This window comes from Dasypus novemcinctus, chromosome 21, assembly GCF_030445035.2.
Source record: "Dasypus novemcinctus isolate mDasNov1 chromosome 21, mDasNov1.1.hap2, whole genome shotgun sequence".
Lineage (NCBI taxonomy): Eukaryota > Metazoa > Chordata > Mammalia > Cingulata > Dasypodidae > Dasypus > Dasypus novemcinctus.
The window spans coordinates 49,273,930-49,300,027 of NC_080693.1; the positions used below are offsets into that span (position 1 = coordinate 49,273,930).

The 26,098-nt window shown below is 40.3% G+C and overlaps 1 protein-coding gene across 6 annotated transcripts in view; it reads right to left on the reverse strand.

Annotated features, from left to right (window-relative positions):
* Positions 1-26,098, reverse strand: part of ANKFN1 (ankyrin repeat and fibronectin type III domain containing 1) — a 411,393-nt gene that overhangs the window by 258,028 nt on the left and 127,267 nt on the right. For all 6 annotated transcript variants that reach the window (XR_011646850.1, XR_011646849.1, XM_058283928.1 and 3 more), the window contains exon 2: positions 4,114-4,154. Coding sequence is in view for 2 of the 6 variants with exons in the window: in XM_058283928.1 (XP_058139911.1) it covers positions 4,114-4,154 (41 nt within the window). In the remaining 4 variants the exon portion in view is untranslated. The remainder of the gene's footprint in view (positions 1-4,113; positions 4,155-26,098) is intronic.

Sequence of the window (26,098 nt, forward strand, 5' to 3'; positions counted from 1 at the left end):
AGTGGAGAAAGAATTGGGGATGTTTAGCCTGGACAAGGAAGACTCAGAGAGTATAGGGGATCAGATTCCAAAATATTTGGAGGGTTGTCATGTGGAAGAAGGAGTCAGTTTTTTAATGAGCTGCTCCAGAAGGCAGATCCAGCACAAAAAACTCGGAGTAACAGGGAGGTTATCTCAGGTTAGCAGAAGAAAGTTCTGAGGGCTGCCTTACTAGGAATGGATCGGGTTCCCATGGGGAGCAGGAGGAATCCCAGAGGTGTTCCGAGGAAGACTGCTTGGGGCTGCCTTTGAACTGCCTCATGCTGAAGATGTCCTCCAAGAAAACCTCATGATTTAGGAGGCTGTAACAGAGACAATTCCCTAAACCTTTACAACACACACGCATGTAAGGAGCTCACCACCCTTCTCCCCCACCTCAATTTGCGGAAACAATATAAACACATGAGAAGCAATTGCCTTTATATCCCTCATAGAAGCAAAAAAAAGCAGTCACATTCAGGTCATGACAAGAGAAGAAACAGTGGCCCACGGGATTGCCTTTGTTCCCAGAAAGCCTGCCCCATAGGGACAGAAGCCTCAAAATCCATTCTGCGGGGAATGCAGGGTTATTTTGATACGAAGTACTGAACAGACCAGGAATACGAGGTTGATGCTGGATACAGCCTTAAACCCTTCAGCACAGTGCCTAGCAGCCATTACAAAAGCAAACAAAAGGTGGCCAAGCTTTTCCAGACGTGATGAATAGAAAGAGGACAAATTTCTTTTGCCTAGATCAACCCTACGTTGTGCACTGCCCCCAGGCCACAGACCTCTCTCTGAAAAGGGCGTTTCAGCCATGGGGAAGGGGAAGAAAAGGCAAGAAATTCTGGCACCTGGGTCTTGGGGTAATTCACATAAAGCAAATGAATGCAATTGGCACGTGGACACTTAGAGACCAAGTATTTAAGGAAAACCCTGCCAAGGCCAGAAAAGGCCATGAGGGAGGCAGAAGAAGAGACTGCTCTGGGCTTGTGGGACACAGGAGGAAAGAAAAGGGGCCAAGCTGAGATGGCAAGCCAGACAAAGCTCAGCGGAGAGGCAGGCAGGGCTAAAGGGAACAGACCTTCACCCTGTAGCAGCCCCACCGTCAAGAGCCCCAGATAAAATCCCAGCCACCCTAAAGCAATTTATTAAAAGTTGTTGCTTTCTTGCTAGCCAACCAGCTGCCACTAGTCTCAAGCATTCTTTCTGACTTATTTCATTAACATTTCCTTCTTTCTCTGGAATGGGCCAGAGCCCCAGGGAATCTCTCTCTCTTTGCTCCCTGCCCCCCCACCCCACCCCAAACAGGGCATTGAATGAGAGCCAGGGTGTTGTCTGTGTAAAGAGAAATTGCAAAACCACAAATTGCAGAAAATCGTTACTGCCAAAAATCGAAAGGAACACACAATATCACCATGCCTTTTAAAAAGCAATTGCGCATTTTACAGGCCTCTGGATAATTCAGGTTTGTTTGGCAACTTTCTCACCCATACCACCCAGAAGACAATTCTCTTCCACCAGACATTTCGTTGAAAAGAAACAAAACATATGGGTACAAGTCTTTCCAGGGGCTGCTTTGGACCAATAGGATCCTATTTTCTTCTCTTGTACAGTATTGATTTTAAGGCCCAAAGTTTGTTACCAGAGTCCCAGGGACTCCCACTTAAACAGGGAGAGTCTCTGATAGTGTAATAGGAAGCCCTTTAAGACATGAAGCATTTTTCAACTGTAAAATACTTTTTGAAACATTATCTTATATGATTATCAACAAGAAGTCTTTAACTTTGGCAGGAAACATGTTTTCCATTTGCCAAATGAATTCTAAAAAAAATTTCCATATAAAGCTACTAAGGGGTTAACTAACATTCTCAGAGTCACTTCTGGGTATATAAAAACGGGCTTTCTAAGTTTTACTTGTAGTTCCTCTGGTCATCCAGCCCTTACCCTCTACTGGGCCCATCTTTCCGACTTGGCTAAAATTATTTTCTGCCAGTGGGGCTGGAGTTGCCTGTACACTTCATTGTCCAGCCTTCTGCCATTCACTAGAGCTATAAGCCTCTTCTGAATGGAGTGCTGATTAGATTAGATCATTTTCCATTTGTATTGGTTGTATAATACAATCATCAGTACCAATAATGCTAACTCCAGAGAGGCTGATCAAGCCTGGCTACCGAGATGAACCTGTCACAATTGCCTGGTGATTTCGATGGTTTCCTTGGCTTGATGGGTCAGACTAACATTCTACCAGTTCCTCAAAGACAAAGAGGGGTGCATAGATCCATTTTGTCTGGATGGTGTAAAATCCTAGACCACATTTACTTCTCAGAATATTTACTAGTAAAATAGGTCACCCAGAATTCTTGTCCTTGAGAAAAAATGATCACAGATTGACCCCTCTAAGGTAAAATAGCCAGTGTCCCCTGGCCTCCCCATCCCCACCTCCCAGACAAAGGGTGCTTTTAATGGAAATTTTGATCAAAAGTTCTTGGACTAAACATATATGTGTTTATATTTACATATTTCATATAATGACTTAAAATGCTGCCTTAGTAACTGCCTTTAATCTAATTTTCACCATGTGAACATATACCAGCTATATTTTAGTATTTAATATTAAACCATTTAAATGCAGTGGGCAGTAATGGTGTGATAAAGAGCGACCAAGTATGAATGAGCAGGAACACAGGCTGTTTTCCCTGAACAACCCATGTTCAAAAGAAAGAAAATGATCAGAAGTTAACATTTGTATAAATAAGATACTCATGATAGCATATGAAAAGGGAGTCAGCTTATAAAATCTAACATGACTTTATTGGGAAAAGCTGCTTAAAACATTCATAACATGCAGGTGCCTTGATAATGCAATGAAGAGCCAAAGCAATATAATACAGAGATCGACATTTTAAAAAATTCCAGGGAGTTCGTAACACTTTGACATAAAATTTAAATGAGTTTGAGGGTAAATGTCTCTTGTGCTAAAACGTTTGAATATTTGATGTATAACAGTGGGATCAATTTATTCTAGAGAGTAAGCAAAAAAAAAAATACATCAGTCAGGGCAATCAGCAAAAGCCAAGTTTTTCTTGCATTTCAGCTCTACATATAGTTTTCTCAGGGATTGTCTAATTCAAAAGAGCATTTAGCAGAACATGTATAATACAAGTAAGATCTCTGAAGTTCAGATAGGTCTAAGAATGTCTAATTAAATGCTTCAGTGACTGCTGAGATTTATCCTCTGTTGGAAGCTGCACCCTCTGTTGTGAATCAGGATCTAAGAGTTGATGTACCCTTCCTGGTTTACCTGGTTCAACCCTCTCCCTTGTTGTCTGTTGATCTCGTGCTTATTCTCTGGAGTGACAAATAACTCACGACCTTTTAAGCTTGTTTTGAACAGCTAGTGCCTTTGTATTGAATCTAAATCTGTCCCTGTTCTTTGAACTTAGGCATTATAAAAATATTCCAGACAGATGGAACTTTCATATTTTTTGTTAAAATCTTTATAAATTTCATTTTATTAAAAAAGAAAAATTCGTATCTTAATTCCAAAAGGCATACTCAGAACTGCCAGTTCAGACGTAGTGTAATTATATTTGGTCTTTTAGAATATAAGGGTTTGTAGCATGGATATGGGCACTGGGAGTACCAAGAGAAAAGCAACATAATACACCAGAGATTAGTTCTAGAAAAGAACACTGTTTGCAGAGTGGCGGTAAAGCAGTACACACAGGCAGGGATTATTAAGGTAACAACCATGCTGTTAAACAAGAAACAGTCTGTGACTGCATGGTGACAAGCAATTGGGCAAAGGGTAATAAATTAGTCAGCCAGCTCTTGGAGAGGGCCTGAATATGCAAGTGTTTGGGGTCACGTGATCACAATGTCCAAATGAATATTGCCTAATTTTTTGCTCCTCACTTTCTTCTAGCTTTTTAGATGCAATATCAAATGTGAAATGTTAAATTCAAACTGTGGCTGCATTTGTTGAGCCAGGTTTTAAAAATACAGCCAGGCAAGATGGGAGTCTGAAAGCCGAGGCGGTTTTAGGAATCACAGCTGAGAGTAGACACCATTTCAAAGAGGTAATGTACTTACATTTTACTGCAAGTGAAATGCCTGCCTTTAAAGGGTAGCCGCTGAAACAAAGAGAGAAAAAGTATGTTAGAAAGATCGTACTGTTACCAGTTCAAAATGAAAAAAGACATGGAATTGTCTCCAAATATAGAGTCAATGACCAAAAGCATGAAAAGCCTAGAGATGAAAAAATATTCAATGGGAACTCTTCTTGGAGGTACAGGGAACTGTAGCCCATAAGAAAACATCGAAGTCAACTGTCATGTGTCATTTCATGCCAAGCTCCCTGGCTTTGCATATCCCAAACTACATGGTGCTCATGTGTAGATCCAGTCTTCCAGGACTAAGCCTGGTGAGAAGAAACACAAAGACTCCCAGTAGCCTAGCCTAGTTCAGTGCTTAAACTCTCATTAGTCTCTAGTTTCTGTTTCGTATTGACATTGTACCTTGTTCTGGTAGGCCTGCTTGTTATACATTGTTCCATTCAACGAAACTCCTTCTGAAAATTATGATTTTCTCAAACCATGCTCATTGGGATAAGTGGATAGTTTTCTTTTCCAAGAAATAAAAAGCTTTTGGGGGTGTACAGGAAGGATTAAAACCAATGCCAGGTTTGTCTTTAGTCAAGATGGCAATGAAAAGAGAGGAACAATTAGATTGTGCCTATGCTTGGAAGGAATTTGCCAATTATGCAGGCAATTTGTTTAGTGTAGACAGCCCATCAGAAATTCATTTGCTTCCAAATCCATTTGGGGGGTTGTCTTTTGTGGGTATTTCCAAATGGGTACTTTTCAGGGTGGTATGTTTAATTAAAGATGTCATTAAGTCCTCATGATTGACATGAACTATTTGCATTCTGAGATTCAAACAGGTCCAGGTCATATTCAAGATTGAACATTCAAGTCATCGTAGCCTCAGACCGATGGAAAGATCTTGCCATGCCACCCACATTGATCTGGATAAGAAAGTCAGTTTTAGTCACTTCAGGGAGCAATATCTTTCCAAGCTTTGCCAGCTTTTCATAGTGTGACTTTGGCAAATTGATTCAATGCTCTGAGACTGACAGAAATAATAATAGTGGCTCCATAAATCCTAACTAGTGTGGTTAGTGCTATTGTTATTATTATTACAAGAAGGCCAATTTGGATAACCAAATCAAGACTATTTGATAAATTCATGAAATCAGATGTAGGAAGGCCCTGGCAGCCAAAGCTATACCATTGTTTGTCCCACATTCTTCCCAAGATTGCCTTCCTCCAATCTTCATTTCAACAACTGCAGCATATGAGACTAATTATAAAATCTAATTGAAAAATCTCTAAATGTTTTAGCAAGTCACCTAATTCCTCATTTACTATCCACGGAAATGGCTGTGGGTGGTTTGTCATAGATTGACAAATTGTTAATTTATGAATTGTTGGGTGAACAAAGAATAGGGATTATGGAAAACTCAACTTGCAGAGTTCCTCATACAAGGTAGGTGATCCATATATTTTCACTGTACTGAATTTTTTAGTTTCCATGTTGTCACTAACTGGAGGAAGTTAGGAACACTGCCCTGGCCACTGCCTGACATACATTCCCCCCATCTCTCGCCCCTCCAAACAAGCAAGTGTGCAGAAAATTCTGAAGTCATGTACCTCTCTTCCCCTTTGAGGAACATGTTGCTAGGAAACAAATTTACAATACTCTAATTCACCAGGGAAAGTTTTTACTACTGCCTTAAATAACAGTTTCTTCTTTAGACACAAAAGTATTTGAACAAAGAAAATTGTCTTTTAGTACACGGATTCAGTGGACAAGAGCAATATAATTGATTACTTTGAAAACTATTCGGAGCTGTCCTGGAGATTGCATGATATAGCTGCCTGATGTGATGGTACAAATCATTTGAGGTACAAAATAAATAAATCAATTAAGAACCTTCTGCATTTTATTATAGATCACGGAAGAAAATAAAAACTCATCTTTGTTTCTTTAAGCTTATTTCCACAAAAGAAAAAGGAAACCTGCGTTCTTAAAGAAAGAAGAGGGCCCTTAAAATGATTAATTAATTCATCAGCAAATGTCCCTAAAGTGCCTGATATGTGCAGGACACTGTGCTAAGCCCTAATAATTCATCTCCTGCCTTCAATGTGGAGAACAGCAGGCAAAAGGACATCAACCTCAAGGACACAGGCCCTGGGTAGGAGGGAGCTGGCTCTTGCGAGGTAGCAAGAGACCAAAATCACATTTGCATTATTTTCAGCAGAAAATCTGTTCTTCAACCATGAAAGTATCTTTAAAAGACCATGTATGGGACCCTTCTTATACAATTCTGAAAACTTTAATTAAACAAGTCTTAGCCTCTCTTCTCCCACCTCTGGCAATCAGGCTATTGTTGGCTTTTTGCACTGTGCCCCACACACCGAGTACCCCTTGATCCCCTCTCAGAACATGTGCAAGGCCAGAAGTTCTCATCCTTAGATCAGTTCATGGTAGCACCTATGTCTGAGCCAGTACCAGAATGGAGCTATTCCTGGCCCAAAGCCTTTGGGTGCCTTCTTTGGGCCCCATGTCAGGAATTCACTTTCGTATGAACTCTGATGACCGCTGGAGTCTGCCTTTAACTGTGTTCTTTATTGAGAGCCTTGGAGCAGCAGCAGATCTCCAGACCAAAGCACTCAACCAGAGGATTCTCCATACCACCCATCTATCTCGATTTCTGCTCCTGGTTCTTGTGGCTGATCCCAGTTGGTTTGAGATCCATAAGCTACACTTGACACTCTTTAAGGAATAGACCTCTCAGGAATTTCTGAATGTCCTATGCGGATTGAAACATCTGGCTTAAGTTGTGTGCTTGTTCAAAATTTTGTGAAAAGATGTAAAAAGATGCACCCATGCAAGTATAGCATGTTTGTAATAAAGGAATATAATGTAGAGTCAAATATCCTATTACCTATCCATTTTTATGATATGTAATAATCTAATTCCTACATGTCCAAGAGCACAAATTCCAAGGGGGAGTGGCAGATCTCTTATTCCTAATGGTGAATAAATGCTATTGTATGTTAACTTTATTTGTTTAATGCTGTGGTAGGAATACCTGTTCTCTATCCCAGATGTGCTGGGGATTATTAACTTGCCTTGCAAAAGTCTTTTAAATTACCTGGTAAATGAATTTAAGAATGAACTGATGTAGGTTTTACTTAGGGTAAAATATATCAGTTGTCAGATAATAACAGCAGCAGCAGCAATTTGTGAATGGCAGTTGTTTCTCTTCTTCACTTCAACCAAGTGTCCTCAATCTGAGGTAGTGTGCTGCAGGCATAGAGATTGACTGCTGAGAGTCCAAGGGCCTCTTCCCATGGCTCCCACACTGGGGGAAATGGCTGCGCTATCAGAGTGACCAGGAATTCAAGTTTTGGCTCTTCCATTAACCTCCAGTATGACCTTTAGTGAGTCATCTAACATTTCTATGTCTTAATGTCTTTTCTATAAAAAGGAACTAGATTCTTATGCTGGTTAAAGGACATAATGCATAGAAAGCACTTGGCAGAAACCTTGACCATAAGCACTCGGCTTATGATTGTCGTAAGTCTGAACTGAAAAATTATTGTACAAAGAATTGTGCCTTCCATTTGGATCAAAATATTCTGCATTATTTCCTTAAATAGTTATAAGAGGTGCACATGCCATCTCTGGCCTCTTTTGTCTCTGACTTTGGGCCCTGATTTGACCCATAGCGGGCTCTTCTTTTTAAAAAGTCTAAATAGATTGCTTTTGCATTACTGCTTTTAATTTTCCTAACAGTAGTTTTTAGTTTTCTTTGAATGGTGTTTTAAGATTCTTATTACCACTTCTCTTGCCTTCCCTTATGGTTTTGGAATTTGTTTTTTTTTCTGGCCTTGACTCTGTGCCTTTGTCAAGACCTCAGTGAACTCTTCCACTGTTTTCCTTATCATGTTTACTTTTAATTGGCTGTTTGTGTTTTAATTGCTTTCTAGCTTTTAAACAGTTAATTTTAATTAAATAAGCAATATCGGGACAGAAAATTTGAAAAATACAAAACAGCATTAAAATACAGTAAAAACAATTTACAACCCCACGGATTTGTTTTTAAAGAAGTGAACACCCTGCCCCATGTTGCAGTCCCTTTGCAAAGAGGTAATTACTATCAACAGTACGGGGGTATCGTTCTAAATTGTTTTTATCTGCTTATGCAAACCTATATATATGCATAGACCATTATACTCAGACATAAGCATGCACTGAGCAAGGATTTTAAGGCTGTGTTTTAATGAATGCTCTTTAAGTGTGGGATAGATTCTTAGAATTGTGAGATATATGCAGTTTAATATTAGATGGCAAGTCCAAATTACTCTTCAAGAAGGTTGAACCTACTCACCCTCTACCAACAATAGAATGTATCCTCCATATGTATGCTTCACTTTGCACTTATAATTTCTGTTTCTTTGAGTTTTTCTTTGTGTGATCATTCTTCCATCTGAGCTTCAAAATACCTAATTCAGATTTCAGCAATGTTTTTGAGTTCCAAGAATTCTTTCTTTCACTCATATTGTTCCTTTGTAATAACTTCTCTCGACTTCCTGGTAATTTACCTTATTTTCTTTCAGAGTTCTTTTAATTTCTCCCCTAAAGGCTCACTCACAAAGAAACACCTGTCCTGATGGATGTGGCCTCACCCACATCCTGGTGGTGCTCCCGGCACATGTGGGGTATAGCAGTTCTTTTCAAGTTACATAAAAAGGGAGCCTTTTAGATCCTGGCTAGCCATGCACAGGTGGGCAGTGCTGCAAAGGGCGCTCACCAAGCCTGTGCGTCTCAGACATTAATGTGCCCACTCATCACCTGGGATCCTGTGCAGAGGCAGTGCTGAGCCAGAAGGTCTAGGAGAGGACTGGAATCCTGTATTTCTTATATGCTTTTAGGCACTGACAAGGCTACTGATCCACAAACCACATTTTGAGTGTGGTTTCATTGGTTTTAGGCTTTTTGTTGAGAGGCTATAAATACAATATATATTGACATTTAAATTCATGTTTATTTTGTTACCATTGGTTAACATAGCTTTAGGGCTAATGTTTTATCATTTCATTATTAGAGTTAATGAATTCAGAATTTATGAGTATCTCTTTTGTTCTAGGCAGTGTGTGTGGCATGGGGGGTAATCAATGAGGGATGGGCTCCGCTTTTGAGGGACTTGCATTTTACTTGGGAGTACCTTGCAAAAGTTTTCACGCTTACACAGCATTTTCACATTTATCATCTCATGTGATCCTCACACTACCTTCTTCTCTTCCGTCCCCTCCTTTCCCCTCCCTTCCCCTTCCGTTCTCGTCTATCAGGTTCAGGGTTGAACCCTGGAACCTTGTATGTGGAAAGCCGGTGGTCAACCACTGAGCCATCTCAGCATCCCTAAGCTGGTTTTTTCCTTTGTTCCGCTTGTTATTTATTTATTTATTTATTTTTCTGGAGGCACTGGGAACTGAACCCGGGACCTCGCGTGTGGGAGGTAGGCACTCAACCACTTGAGCCCACCTGCTCCCTCAGATTACGTTTTATTAATTTGTTTTTAGAGAAGTTGTGGGTTTAGAGACCGATCACTCATAAAACACGGGATTCTCATAAGACACCCACCACCAACACCTTGCACTGATGCGTAACATTCATTACAACTGATGATAGCACTTCTTTTGTAACTATGTTAACTTTTTTTTTTTTAAAAGATTTATTTTTATTTATTTAATTCCCCTCCCCTCCCCCGGTTGTCTGTTTTCTATGTCTTTTTGCTGCATCTTGTTTCTTTGTCTGCTTCTGTTGTCATTAGCGGCACGGGAAGTATGGGTGGCGCCATTCCTCGGCAGGCTGCACTTTCTTTCACGCTGGGCGGCTCTCCTCACGGGCGCACTCCTTGCACGTGGGGCTCCCCTACGCGGGGGACACCCCTGCGTGGCAGGGCACTCCTTGCGCACATCAGCACTGCGCGTGGGCCAACTCCACGTGGGTCAAGGAGGCCCGGGGTTTGAACCGCAGACCTCCCATGTGGTAGACGGATGCCCTAACCACTGGGCCAAAGTCCGTTTCCCTATATTAACTTTTTAACAGTAGTTACCTTTGTTACAATTTAAGAAAAATTATTAATACAGTATGTAGCAGTTTGATATGGTTATGAATTCCAAAAATAGGTATTGGATTATGTTTGTAATCTGGTCCGTACTTGGGCATGATTAAGTAATGATTAGGGCTTTGACTGGGCCACATCATTAGGGTGTTGAGTCCCCACTCATGTCCTTTTCATGGCAAAGGACAGAAATGACGGTTTTTTTATTTTGGAGTTTTGATGTTGAAGTTTGATGTTGAAGCCTTAAGCTGGAGCCCCAGGAAGTAAGCTCACAAGAGGAAAGAGAAGCCAGTCCCAGGAAGAAGCAAGCCCTGGGAAGAAAGGAACCTTGAACCCAGAAGTATGACCCTGGAAGGAGGAACCCAGGAAGCCTGAAACCTTGCAGCTGTTGGCAGCCATCTTGTTCCAACATGTGAAAATAGACTTTGGTGAGGGAAGTAACTTATGCTTTATGGCCTGGTATCTGTAAGCTCCTACCACAAATAAATACTCTTTATAAAAACCAACCCATTTCTGGTATTTTGCATCAGCACCCCTTTGGCTGACTAATACACATAGTACTATGAACTTTCATCCATAGCTTACATTAGGTATATTTTTCCATAATCCACCATATTATTAACACCTTATATTAGTGTGGTACAATTGTTATAGTTTGTGAAAGAATGTTCTTATACTTGTACTATTAACTAGTAATAGGATTGCTGGGTCATATGGTGCTTCTATATTTAGCTTCCTGAGGAACTGCCAAACTGTCTTCCACAAGAGTTACACCATTTTACATTCCCACCAGAAATGAATGAGTGTTCCTATTTCTCCACATCCTCTCACTTATGGTTTTCTGTTTGTGGTTGTTGTTTTGTTTTAATAGGAGACATTCTACTGGACATGAAATGATATCACATTGTGGTTTTGATTTGCATTTCCTTAATAACTTCATGATACTGAGCATATTTTCATGTGCCTGTTAAGTATTTTTATATTGTCTTTGCAGAAATGTCTATTCAAGTCATTTGCCCATTTTTTAATTGGGCTATTTGTCTTTTTATTGTTCATTTGTAGGATTTACTTATATATTCTGGATGTTAAATCCTTACTGGATATGTGATTTCCAAATAATTTCCCCCAATGGAGTAGGTTGTCTTTTTACTCTTGTGACAAAGTCTTTTGATGCACAAATGGTTTTAACTTTGAGGAGGTCCCACTTATCTATTTTTTCTTTCATTGCTTGTGCTCTGGGTGTAACGTCCAAGAAACCATTGCCTGTCACAAGATACCAAAGGTATGTTTCCCTACATTTTCTCCTAGGGGTATTATAGTCCTGGTTCTTATATTTAAGTCTTTGATGAATTGAATTAATTTTTGTACAAGGTGTAAGATAGGGATTCTCCTTCATTATTTTGCATAGGGATATCCAATTCTCCCAGCAGCATTTGTTGAAGAGACTTTTCTTCCCAATTGAGTGGTTCTGGTGACCTTGTAAAAAAATCAATTGGTCATAGATGTGAGGGTCTATTTCTGAATGTGAATTCAATTCCATTGTAAATATGCCTATCCTGTGCCAATACCATGTTGCTGTTGTTTTCTTTATATCTGGTTGTATCATCATCTTTTTTGGTGTATCGCTTCACCACCCAGGGGCCTTGTGCTTCTCTGTGCAGGTCTGGGATGGCTTTTTTTCTTTTTTCTTTTTCTTTTTACCAGTAGGTCCTGGGGATTGAACCCAGGTCCTCCATTTGGTAAATGGAATCTCAATTGCTTGAGCCACAGCTACTTCCCAATACCGTACTGTTTTGACCACTGTAGCTTTGTGACATGCTTTAAAATCAGGAAGTGTGATTTCTCAAACTTCATTCTTTTTCAAGATATTTTTGGCTTATCCTTCCAAAGAAATGTGATACTTGGTATTTCCATTTCTTCAGAGAAGACTATTGGAATTTTGATTGGGATTGCATTAAATATGTAAATCATTTTGGGTAGAATTGACATTTTAATGGCATTTAGTTTTCCAATCCATGAACATGGAATCTCCTTCCACTTGTTTATTTTCTTTTAACAATGTTTTGTAGTTTTCTGCATCAGGTCCTTTACATCATTGGTCAAATTAATTCCTACATATCTGATTCTTTTAGTTGCTATTGTAAATGGAATTTTTTTTTCTTGATTTCCTCAGATTGCGCATTATTAGAGTATTGAAACAGTATCACTTTTTGAGTGTTGGTCTTTTACCCTGCCACATTACCGAATTCATTCATTCACTCTAGTAGTTTTGTTGTAGATTTTTCAGGACTTTCTATATATAAGATCATGTCATTTGCAAATAGTGAAAGTTTTACTTTTTCCTTTCCAATTTGGATGCCTTTTTTTTTTCTTCCCTAACTGCTCTGGTTAGAACTTCTAGTACAATTTTGAACAATAGTGGTGACAGTGGACATTCTTGTCTTGTTCCAGATTTTAGAGGGAAAGCTTTCAGTCTTTTACCCCACTGAGTATGATGTTAGTAGTAGGTTTTGCATATATGCTCTTCATCATGTTGAGGAATTTTCCTTCTATTACTATTTTTATAAATGTTCTTATCAAGAAAGGAGGCTGGATTTTGCCAAATGTCTTTTCTGTATCAATGGAGACAATCATGTAGTTTTCCCCCTTTGTTTTGTTAATGTGATATATATATTAATTGACTTCCTTATGTTGAACCACCCTTGCATACCTGGGATAAAACCCACTTGAACATGGTATATAATTCTTTTAATATGCTGATGAATTCAATGTACAAGTATTTTGTTGAGGATTTTTGCATCAATAGTTGTAAGAGAAATTGGCCTGTAATTTTCTTTTCTTGTAGTATCTTCCCTCCCCCCTCCCCCCCCCCCACCTTTTATCCATTTCTTGTAATATCTTTATCTGGCATTGGTATTAGGGTGATGTTGGCTTCATAGAATGAGTTAGGTAGTTCTAGTTTGCTAAACAGCTCAAGCAGATACCATGAAATTCGTTGTCCTTTACAATGGGAATGTATTAGCTTAGAAGCTTACAGTTCTGAAGCTGTGAAAATGTCCAAATCAAGGCATCATCAAGACAACACCTTCTTTCTGAAGACTGGCTGCCAGTGATCCTGGACTCCTCTCCTACATGGCAAGGCACATGGGACAGTCTGCTTGTCTCTCCCTTCTCTTTCAGCTTCTTGCTTCTGTGACTTTCTTTCTCTATGTCTGAATTTCTTTCTCTCATAAAGGATTCCATAAGAGGGTTAAGATCCACCCTGAATGAGGTGGGTTCACATCTTAAATTAAGAGCCTACTCACCAAAAGATCCTATTGAAAATGGGCCCAACCCCATAGTAATGGATTCACTTTAAGAACGTACTATTCAGTGGTAAATACAGTCTCAAAATATCACAGTAGTGCTCCCTCCTCTTCAATTGTGAAGAAGAGTTAGAGCAGGATTGGTATTAATTCCTCTTGAAATAACTGGTAGAATTCACCTGTGAAGCCAACTGGTCTTGGACTTTTCTTTTTTTGGGAGATTTTTGATGACTGATTCAATATCTTTAATTGGAATTGGTCTGTTGAGTTTTTCCATTTCTTCTAGAGCCAGTGTAGGTTGTTTATGTGTTTCTAGGAACTTGTCCATTTCATCTATGTTGTCTTTTTTGTTGGAGTACAGTTGCTTGTAGTATCTTCTTATGATCATTTTTATTTCTGTGGAGGCAGTAGTAATATTCCTCCTCTCATTCCTGGTTTTATTTATTTGCATCTTTACTCTTTTTCTGTCAGTCTAGCTAAGGGTTTGCCAATTTTATTTATTTTTTCAAAGAACCAACTTTTGGTTTGCTAATTCTTTTTTTTTTTTTCTCAATTTCACTTATTTCTTCTTTAATCTTTGCTACTTCTGTCCTCTCTTTGCTTTGGGATTAGTTTGCTGTTCTTTTTCTTTTTCCTCCAGGTGTGCAGGTGGGTCTTTGATTTTACATCTTTCTTCTTTTTTAAGTGTTTAAGGGCTATGAACTACCCTCTCAGCACTGCCTTCACTCCATCCTTTAAGTTTTGATATGTTGTGTTCTTGTTTTCATTCATCTCAAGATATTTACTGATTTCCCCGGCAATTTCTTTGACCCACTGATTATTTAAGTGTATGTTAATTAAATTCCATATCTTTGTGTATTTTTCAGTTCTCCACCTGCTATTGATTTCCAGTTTGTTTCCATTATGGTCAGAGAGGATGCTTTGTATAATTTCAATTTTCTACAATTACCGAGACTTGTTTTGTGACCCAACATGTGGTTTACCCTGGAGAATGATCATGTGCACTTGAGAAAAAAGTATATCCTGCTATTTTGGGGTGCAATGCTCTGTGTATGTGTTAGGTCTAGTTCATTTATCATATTATTCAAGTTCTCTGTCCTTATTGATGTTCTGTCTAAATGTTCCCTCTACTGATGAGAATAGTGGATTAAAGTCTCCAACTATTATTGTTGTGGCTTCTATTTCTCCTTTCAGTTTTGCCAGTGTGTACCTCATGTGTTTTGGGCATTGTTGTTAGGTGTATAAATAATTATGATTGTTATTTCTTCTGGGTGGATTCCCCCTTTATTACTATATAGGGTTCTTCTTTGTCTCTTATAATAGCTTTCAATTTAAAATCTATTTTTTCTGATATTAGGATAGTTTTTCTTGGTTACTGTTTACATGGAAAATCTTTTTCCAAACTTTTGTTTTTCTCACACTACCTTTTGAAGACAGAGAACAAGTCTACCATCCCTCACAGACAGCACAGGAGGAAACAGGGCTTGATGAGAGTAAATCAACATCCTAGATAACATAACAACTGGCTTGTTCGAACTAGAATACAGTTTCTAATTGCAATATTAGTGCCTTAGAGCATGGAAGAGGGGTGTTTAGGGGACAATGGAAGTGTTCTCCATGATCTTGCAATGATGGATACAGGTCATGTTGAATTTCTTCAAAAATTTATAAAAGGGAAAGCAGATTTGGCTCAACTGATGAAGCTTCTGCCTACCACATGGGAGGTCCAGGGATCAAACCCAGGGCCTCCTGACCTGTGTGGTAATTTGGCCCATGCTGAGTGCTGATGCATGCAAGGAGTGCCATGCCACGCAGAGGTGTCCCCCACGTACAGGGAGCCCAGGTGCAAGGAGTGCACCCAGTAAGGAGAGCTGCCCTGCACGAAAGGAGTGCAGCCTGCCCAGGAGTAGCGCCACACACATGGAGAGCTGATGCAGCAAGATGACGCAACAAAAAAGAGATGCAGTTTCCCAGTGCTGCTGACAAGAATACAAGTAGACATAGAAGAACACACAGTGAATGGACACAAAGAGCAGACAACTGTGTGTGTGGGGAAAGAGGACAGAAATTTTTTAAAAAATTTATGAAAGTATATGGTCTAGAGTGTAGACCATAATGTAAACCATTGATCATGGTTAATGGCTAAGTTTTAATATTTGTGTATCAGTTGTAACAAATGTACCATCCACATGTAAAAAGGTTATTGATATGGGAAGGTGGGAAAAGGGGGAGGATGTTGGGTATATGGGAGTCCCCTGTATTCTGTATGTGACTTTAATGTGACCTAAAACTTCTTTGAAAACAAAATGAAAAAAGTAAGACACTGGAGAAGAAATGGAAGAAAATGCCATTGTACATACAGGGCAACAGATAATACAGTGAAGAAAGGCAAGATACCAAAAAACTTTTTAAAAATATTTTTCATTTTTTTTAATATCCCAATTTTAAAATTTTATTTTAATTTTTCTAAATTATTATGTATTTTATTTTATGTTTAAACCTATAATTATTATTTCATTTTCCTATTATTATAATTGTATTTGGCGATATTCTTAGCTTAATTTTTGAAGAACTTTTAGACCACAGAAGGGTCAGTGATGGGGGATACATGGGAGGAAGTTCACCGGGGCATACAAATAAAGTATATAAATATGTCCAAATGTTCATGGGGCAGTGTCACAGTGGGAGGAGATCCACATAATAACTGAAAGAATTGTGAATTCCCATCCTGGGGAGTTCTGCCACATTCTCATGGAACAGCTCAATTCCCCAAGTACAGGGCAATGACTAGTGAAGAAGGATGGTCCATTGATGGGCCCTCCCTTGATATTGGCGATTATGCTTATAAGCCTTTGCTCTTGAAATTGCAACTTAGCCTAGTGGTGTAGGGTGCCTAAGAGTTACCTCCTGAGAGCCTCCATGTTGTTCAAATGTGGCCTCTCTTTAAGCCAAAGTCAGCATATAAATGCCTTACCTTCCCCCCCAGCATGGGACATGATTCCTGGGATAAGCCTCCCTGGAACTGAGGGATTACTATCAAGCACCAAGTAGCAATGCAACTAGAAAAAGACCTTGACTAAAGGAGGGAAAAGGTAAAGATAAATGAGCTTATATGGCTAAGAAACTTCAAAGTGAGTCAAGAGGTTATCCCAGAGATAATGCTTGTGCACATCTCAGCAGGATCTCATATACTGCCAAAGTAAATACTACCCCAAATAGTGGGGCTCCTGAGGGCTCTGGAGATACCCAGGTCCTACAGTCATGGCAGATAGCTCTGGAGTTTGATGCCTTGCCAGTGGGCCCTACTTTGAAGTTTGTGTTTATGAGTGTGACAAAGTAGGACTCAGTTGTGATTTTTCTACACGTGCCTCTTCTGGTCCCTTCTATTTGAACCTATAGTTGATGCTGGAAGTGGTAGGTGTACATCCAAGAGAAATGAATTTCTGACTTTCCATGTGCTAGCTGGGCCCTGAGCCTCAGCAGAGTTGCAACACCTACTCTCCAGTTCATTGGACTCACCCAGGACAACTAACAGGAGGTGAGGAGGGACAACCACCACACAAGGAACCAACGGAGTCTACAACTGCAAGCAAGGGAGTCCTATCCATCAGCTGTATGGGATCCAAGCCCCCTCTCAAACAGAGGTGGAGTGGGCATCACCATCCCAGAATCCTCAGGATTGGGGAATAAAATATGGACTAAAGTGGACTTACTGGTATTCTACTATAGATTTATAATGATTCTAGCAATGGAAGAAATTATATCATTGATATGGAGACAGGGGCCATTGGAGGTATGAAAGGTAGGGAAAGGGAAAAAGAGGTGTAATATGGGAACATTTTTGGGACTTGGAATTGTCCTGTATGATGTCGCAATGACAGATAAAGGTCATTATGTATCCTGTCATAACCTACAGAATTGAGTGGGGAAGAGTGTAAAGTACAATGTAAACTATAATCCATGCTTAGTGGCAATGCTCCAAATGTGTTCATCAATTGCAATGAATATACAACACTAATGAAAGAAGTTGTTAATGTGGGGAAGGGTGAGAGGTATGGGGAGTGGGGCATATGGGAATCCCTTATATTCATTTGTGTAATATTTTGTGTAATCTAAGTATCTTTAAAAAAAATAAAAAATAAAAAATAAAAAAAACTAAGATTCGCCTAAGAATTTCACTAAAATTGTTCTGCCTGTTTGTATTGGCTTTAAATAGCTACCACTGGGGCAAGGAATGACTCCAAATAACTTACAATTGATGTATACTTTAGTTATAATCTTCTCAAAAACAAAATGCAAAGCAACAGCAACAAATCCAAAACTCATCCCTAAAACAATAAATACATTTCCAGGCTTATGCAAACATGATATGAAAGGAGAAATAAACCCTCATTTTCAGGATAAGGACATTAGGAAATTCATGTATGCATGGCACTCTCAGACACTGTGCCAATATTTATGAATTTTATTCTGTATTGGATATTGAGAATATTTAGGCAAAATAATTTGATTTATAAATATGTCTATATATGTGTTAGCTATCCGTAGCAAGAAATAAATGGTCTTTTTGGCCATTAACTTATTCATTTATCAAATACATACTAGATATTTAAAATATGTTCTACGTTTTGGGCCTGTAACATTGACAAAAACATGATGATTATTTTGTCACCAAGGCATTTGCAGTCAGTCTAGCACAGGAGAGTGGTATCAGAAAACGAATCTATAATTACAGTGATGTGTGACAAGTACAACGATTGAGTTACGCCCAGAGTATAACAGGAGCAAAAAAGTCCTTCTTAATTCAGATGAAGGCAGGTTTTTTTTCCAAAAAAAGTGTGATAATAGGTTGCGAGAGAGAGAAAAAAGTTAAATGTTCAAGTAAATTTGAGAAATACTGGATTAAAGATAGCTAGATAGAGCTCAGCTCTTTACTGCAGTCCTTTATAAAACTTGTGATATTTTATTATTTATTGTAAATTTCAGGAGGAATGTTCCACATTTGTATGACCGAAGGCTCTTCTTGCTGAGCAGCTGAGGGAAACACTTGGAGAACAAAGGCTTAGGTGATCTAGGAAGCTCTCCCAGAGGAGCTGCGTGAGCTGAGCTTTCAAGGGGAGCAGGCATGAGCCAGGAGAGGTGGGAAAGGGCACTCCAGGTGGAGCACAGCACATGCAAGGGCACAGAGGCAGGGCATGTGCCCAGGCAACGCTCAGCAGCTCGCAGTAGCAAGACTGAAGAATCTCATTTGGAAGAGTGATGAGATGTAGGTCTAGAGATAAGCAAGAGTTGGTCACATCATTCCATGGAGATCAAAGGTGTGGGGATCCAGTGGGCCCCCAGCCCTGGCGCCTCCTCCCAGGGAAACTCAGCCCTCAGGATGCAGCGCCTGCATGCCCCAGGACACAAACTGAAATGCAACAAACCTTCTCATAGGAGAACAATGCGCAGATGGTATTGGACACTGTAATTTTCTCCAGACTGTACAATTCCTTCCTAGAGTAACATCACCAGACCCCATTTATGTGCTTTCTGTGACCCTAGCAGAAACTCTTTTAGGAAATGTCTTTGTTCTGAGACCCTTTATATTGGCCCTCATTTCCCCCCTCCTTTGTGGAGTGCTCTCTTCATTCTCTGGACTGCTGCCCCCAGAGAGACTCTCTCCTGTCTGCAAGTCCCAGTGTGATTGAGAGCCCAGTGTGTCCTTTGGCTTTGCCACTGCCCCACCCATGCTCCTCAGGAGCTTGGCTGTAACAAAAGGTTTAAATTTATCCTGAATGTTAAGAAGGTTACTTAAAGGTTTCTAAAATAGGGGAGAGAGATGACTGGGTTTGCTTTGTTTAAAACACCTCCCCGGTAGCAGGTTAGTGCTGGATGGCAGGGAGGGCACCAAGGGCAACCTGGAGAAAGAAAGCGTAGTCAGAAGTGCAGAAAGAAGTGTAGAAAGAAGCGCAGTATTGACCTAGTGTGGATGAAGTAGAGCAGAGAAAGGGAAGAGGCAGCGATGAGGGTCGGGGTGGGGAGGTGAGAAGACAGAGAGACAGAGGAGGAGGAGTCCCAGAGCTCAGGAGAAAGTGCCCAGAACCAGGGAACTGACTGAATGTGGGGTGACTGGAAGGCAGGGGATTAGGGTGACTGTGGGGGACTGAGTAGGTGCAACAAGTCCCCCACAGAAAAGGGGAATCTGGGAGGAGGAGCAGGTTTAGGCTGAACTCCTTAGCAGGTAGAATTCACGTGAGAAGGGATGAAGCTCTGCGGGAAACTGTAGCTGCAATAGTTTTAGACATGCTGAATTTGAGTTGCCATTGGGTCATTTAACTGCTAAGATCCTAACAAGTAAATCTATGAAAGGGAAGATTATCTAGTAAAAGTAACCATTGCTAAGAATCTAGAGGCCATATAATTATTCCTCAGGAAACAGAGACCATATTTAGAAGTTCTATACCCAATTACCTCAACTGAAGAAAGACAAATGTCAACTATTTCTTTCTTTATTTTCGAATTATTTTTAAACAAACATAGCATGGAGAAAAAATATTATTTAAAACACAAACGGACTAGCCTCTTCTGATTCCTAAAGGGAGACAAATTTATTTATATCAGTGGGAAAATAAATTATAAGAAGAATCATCAACTTCAGTATTTTGGGTCAGATAAATCTTTGTTGTGGGGGGCATCCTATGCACTGCAGGGCGTTCAGCAGCATTTCTGGCCTCTACTTACCAGATGCTACTATTCCACTATTTCCCGCCCCCACCAAGTTGAGAAACACTGCTCCTTAGGTATTTCTCTGACATAATGTGGTGGAATTTCAAAGACCTCTCTTAACTCCTTTGCGCTGCTAAAGGTAAAACCCAGAGCAGATGGCCTTCTGTTTAACAGAATGTACAAATGAGTATTTGCAAATGCAAAGTTAACCTAGAGGGTGTGAAATCAGATACACAACAGAATAAAGTAAGCTGAAGGGAGTTTGAAGTATCAGGGCTCTCTTTGAGAGAGGAGAATAGGGAGAAATTCCTGATGGCTGCGTGTTGGAGAGCCCTTCATTACAGGGATGCTTAATATTCAGTGCTCAATTGTTTATTTCTATTTTACTATGTAAAACTCCAAAGCCTCAAAACTTCAGTGAAGTCCAACACTCCCTAAATGCCTTGTGAAAATTATTTTGGGATGATCACCCCCCCCCCCAAAAAAAAAGGGTTGTTTCCATATCTTGACTGGTATGGAGCTGAAGGAAGAGCCCTCTGGAAAATGAGTGTGCTCAGCAGCACATGTGGCAGAGAGAATACTAGCCATTTTGCAGCAATATTGGGAAAGGGTTGGGTTTAATCAGTCGTTGTTCTGGCTATTAACATCTACTCTTCTTATATTTCCCTATTTCTTCCTCTTCTTTCACAATCTTCAATAGAAGACTTTTATTGTTTGAGGAGAATTTTTGTAATTAGAATCACTAGTAAGCTTAACTACCCTGTGGGATGCTGAGTTTCTGAAGTGAGGAGACCAGGAGGCTCTTTAGGCTGGACCTGGGTGGAGTCCCAGAGTAAAGAGTGACATCAAAGTGGGACTCTCTCACAGATGAGGAAACCGAGGTCCAGTGGACCACGGCCCTTAGGAAGAAGGTTTAGATTGTCTGTCCCTTTTCTGGTAGAGCACAGTAACTGTGGAATTCACCTTTCCTTGATTAGCTGGCATGAATATTTAGAAGGGTCTCTGATTTCTGCTATAGCAGCTTCAAGGTAATAATTGTCTAGAATTTAAAAAGCAGAATAAAAGCTATTGGACTAAGAGTTCATTCCAAGGATGTCTTAAAATTCCATTTTTATTCAAATCTTTCCTCCATGACATCATTAAAATATTATCTAGCTCAGAATATTTTCTTTTCTCAAACATTTATTTTCAAATTTCTATTTTCTGTCAACTGACAGTATAGAATCACAGAACCCGTTCATTATTATTCAACTCCTATTCAAACCTTATAATTAAGTAATGAATTTCTAAGGATTAATTATTCAAATATCAAAGTGATCATTTTTTGGCAAGGCACCCAATTTCTTTCAAACCTGGTGTAAGTAATATGAAAACTGATTGATGGTCAGTGTTTACATACCTAGCTATCAATTTTAATGAAACACATCCTTTGAAATCTCAAAAAATTACAAAGTCCACATATGTAAAATCTAGAAGAACTCCACTGAAGTTCTGTCTTACAAGAGATCTCAATTGATGTTGCTTTAAAGCACTTCCACAGAAATGACTCAAATTCCTGGAACCTAGTCACTTTCTTACTCATTTTTTACAATCTTCTGCAATGTCTAGCACAGTATTCAACACAGTGGCTATTGAGTAGGTATCGATTAAGTGGTTGAAGCTAAAGCTTCCCCAACGACAAGATTCTGTCTCCCCAGCAGCTGTCCACACCCACTCTGCCTCCATCACCAATCTGTGCCCAGGATGGCTACATCATTTGTGGGGCTAAGCGCAAAACCCAAAATGTGGGGCCCCTTTTCTAAAATGACTAAGAGTCTAGACCCTGACAGCAGAGCATTAAACCAAGCATGGGGCTCCTTTGAAGTGTGGGTCCTTGTGTGACTGTACCAGTCACATGCCCAGAAAGCTGGCCCTGTCAGTGCCTAGCCCGCTTCCCAACCTTCTGATTCTTTCATCTATGCTAATCACAAGCAGGTGCTTAGTGAAAACCTATACTTCAACTCTCCTTAGACCCTTCTTGGTTGTCCCCATTGTTCCCCTCCTTCTGGGGATGACCCCTCCCTGCTTCTTGTCTGGCCCTTTTGTTGTGCTTCCCTGTATCTCTGTTTCAAGGTGAGAAAACTCACCTCTGTCATAGCCTCCTCACCTTAAGGGAAACTGGGCTTTCCTGATGGAGAGCACTATGGTTTCTACTTCCAAAGCACTTCATAAGGGACAGGGATCAATCTGTTCTTGAACCCTAGTAGTCCTTCCAGACTCTTTGTTATGCTGCTCTTGCTCCACATAATTGTTTATACCCCCTTCCCACTTTCTACCTTTTATCATTAGCTGCCCTCCCTGGCACTCTTCTGCTTTCCTCTTGACTTCAGCATGTGGCTCCCAGTTCTCCACTTCTCCACTTCTCTTCCATCTTTCTTGGTAACTTTAATGTTTGCAATGATGAGCCATCTGGCTCCCTGACCTCACAGTTCAATGGTTTCTACCAGACCAGTTGATCATCATTTCCGCTCACTCCAGTCACCCACTGCCATACCTTAGACCTCATAGACCTCATAGTACCTGGAACCTGCTTACAATATGTGTATTTTAATCACTGAAAAACTTGGAAAATACAGAAAGCAAAAATAAAACAGAACAAACAGATAAGAACAGCCACAGTTCTATAATCCAAGGACATCCACAGTTAGCATTTTGGAAAATTGCCTCCTAGTCATTTTTCTATCTATAGCAAAACTGAAAACATAAATAGTGTAATGAGTATTACCCACAAAATCTGGGGTATCAGATTAGGAGCTATATTTGAGCTGAAATATGAAAGCTGAGACAAATCAGGCAGTTCAAAGAGAGTGGACAGTAGTGACTAATATTTGCAGAGAGCTTTCCTCACAGCAGGCACTGTATCAAGCTCTTTACAACAACCATACAAGGTATGGACTTTCATTATTCCACTTGACAGAGAAGCAAACAGAGGTTAAATAATACATTTGCTTAAAGTCACAGCTAGGAATTGAGAGATCCAGGATGGGAACTAGGCAGTGTGGCGCCAGCAACCCCCCTCCTAACTGCTACATTCTGCTGAGAAGGCTTAACTGCTTAAAGGTTTAATATGGAGAAGGAGAAATGTTTCTTCTGCCTCCCCCATCCTCCATGAGTAGAAGGCTGCAACACTCCCACCCATGAATGATGGATTCTGGCGTGCATGCTTCTGGCTTCTCTCTATCCCTTTACTTTCTCCTCGGACCAAGAGGAGGCTGACTTTTCCAGGTGGTGGGAAGCCAGGCATACCCTGGACAGGTTTCCAGGGTGGGTAGGCTTACTGGCTACAGGACCCTGCTCTTGTGTGGACGGAGTCCTGCGTTCCTAGCTTAATGCGGCAAGTCAAGTGTCTGCTCTCCTTGGTCCAGCTTCTCAGCCTGTGACTAGATGGTTGGAATATTTGGCACCAGACTCAGTGTCTTCAATTAAGGGTACTATGGTTAGAAGCACCTTTTTGGCTTTTCCAATGAAGTTCTCAGATCCCCTGTATTTTGGAGCTATTGCTTACTCCCCAAGCATCAAATAAAGTTGATATTTTGATGCCCCTTTAGTGAAGAAGGGGGAGTGAAAGACTGGAAACCAGACCCCCACGTGCTGGTGCACTACCTGGAAATCTTGAGAATAAATACAAGCATTTGGAGAGCAAAGGAGTCAGAGATGAGTCCAAGTACCTTGGTACAGTGACTGTGATTGGCTTGAGAGCATGAATGGGCAGCACCAGGCTTTGTTTCTGGAGACCCTGGGTGGCAGTGGTTTGTGGCAAAGCTGCTGCTGAAGGTGATATTGGATTATATGCACTGTAAGTGGTAAAAAAAAAAAACAATGCAATTCCATCCAGGGTAGTGAGAACTAGAGTGAGAGGTTTTGGCCTTCAGATTTTGTGCTAGGTCCTGGAAACACTAGCTCGGCTGATCCAACTCAGGTTCCTCTCAAGGCAGGACTGGGAAGGACTCCCACCCCTCCCCCTCCCATCTCCATGCACATGGTGCAAGGGCTCCTGGGGTTCTCTGCCAAATGGTCTCAAATTGGATTTTTTTCATAATGCTTGTTTTGCAAAGCCTGATTGTGGTATGGATTTAAGGGACCCTGGCTCAGTTGATGGTTAAAGAGGGGTGAGGGCCCTAATTTGTTATCTTAAGCCATTAGGCCAGGAATGATATTTAAAAGGTCTTTTTCATGAACAGTATGTCTCTAGGAGAGATTTGCTCGGAGAGTTAAGGAAGAGTGGAATTGATTTAAAATTCATGTTTGAGTTTGCATTTAGAACATGAGCTGCTGGAAAAGAAAGGAAAGTGAAGGAAGATGCTGAACGGAAGGACAGGGGTTATTTCTTCAGAAGAAATGTTGATATTTTAGAGGTCAGTTTGGACCAACACAAACCTGAAAAGTTCTAAATGCTTTTAAAATCAAACTTAAAAAAGAGGGACCTACAAAATTTAACACAAGATTAAAGAAAGAAAACAAAGGTGACTAACTCCTCCAGAAGGTGCCCCAAAGTGGGGCTATTGAGGGGTCTCCTCTTAAAGCTGCTGGATTGAAGATGAGGCTGCAAGAGCCACACTGGATGGTTGCATGAGATTTGTACAGGGTGATGAGGAGAGAGGGGCGAGATCAGAGGCAACTCCTTCAGGGATTATTTCACTTTTGTCAAGATGACATGGCTTTTGCAACAATGTGGCGGATTCAGTGTGTTATGAGGAAGTGGGGTCAGGAAATGCAAACCAGTAGTCCTCTAAAGAAGGTTCAGGGAGAATGGGATCATGTTAAAGTGGTATTTCTGCAATGCACAGGAGAGTCCCCACAACAAAGAATCATCCAGTCCCAAATGCCAATAGTGCAGAGGCTGAGAAATCCAGGCTAAAGGGAAGCCAGGCTGGGCTGCTTTTGGGTCCAGATGGAGTTGGACATTGGGCTGATTGGAGACTACAGTCTGGGTGGAATTATCCTACTTGGGGAGTGAAACACGAACAAGATGTGTTTGAACTAAGGCTATTTTGACAGCTTCTAAAATTGCTGACTTCATATCTCTTATTTAGGGGGAACTTGAAGAACAAAATCTGGGATAGCATCGTAAGGAAAACAAATGAATGGGGTGGGCTGAGAGCAAAGAGAAAGAGAAACGAGGGAAAGCATTGTGATTCAGCCAAGAGTATTAACACCACATTCAGAGAAGGTGGGAAGCCCAGTGTGGAAGCATATTACACTTTGCAAAACAGCTCGGTTTATATGAAAAGAGTAGGGAATGAGAGAGACAAATCAAACACCGGAGGCATTTGCCACTGTAGTAGCAACAGAGGTGGCAGAGATGAATGTTTTTGCTACCCTTGAAGCAGCATAATTCACTCGAGGCTTGGGGATTTAAAAACTGAGGAAAGACTCTTCACAATAGCCAAAAGATGGAAACAACCCAAATGTCCCTCAATGGATGAATGGAGAAACAAATTGTGTTATATACATGTAATAGAATATTATAAGCTATAAAAAGGAATGAAGTTTAGATACATGCTACAATGACATGAACCTTGAAAACATTATGCAACATGAAAGATGCCAGATTAAAAAAATATCATATATTGTATGATGCCATTTATATGAAATATCCAGAATAGGCAAATCCATAGAGACAGAAAGCAGACTGGTGGTTGCCAGGGTTTGGGGGGCCAAAGGAAATAGGAAGTGACTACAGGTACAGGGCGTCCTTTTGGGGTGATGAAAATGTTTTGGAACTAGATAGAGGTGGGGTTTGCACAACACTGTGAGTGTACTAAATGTCACTGAATTGTACATTTAAAATTGTTCATTTTATGCGATGTGAATTTCATCTCAACTGAAA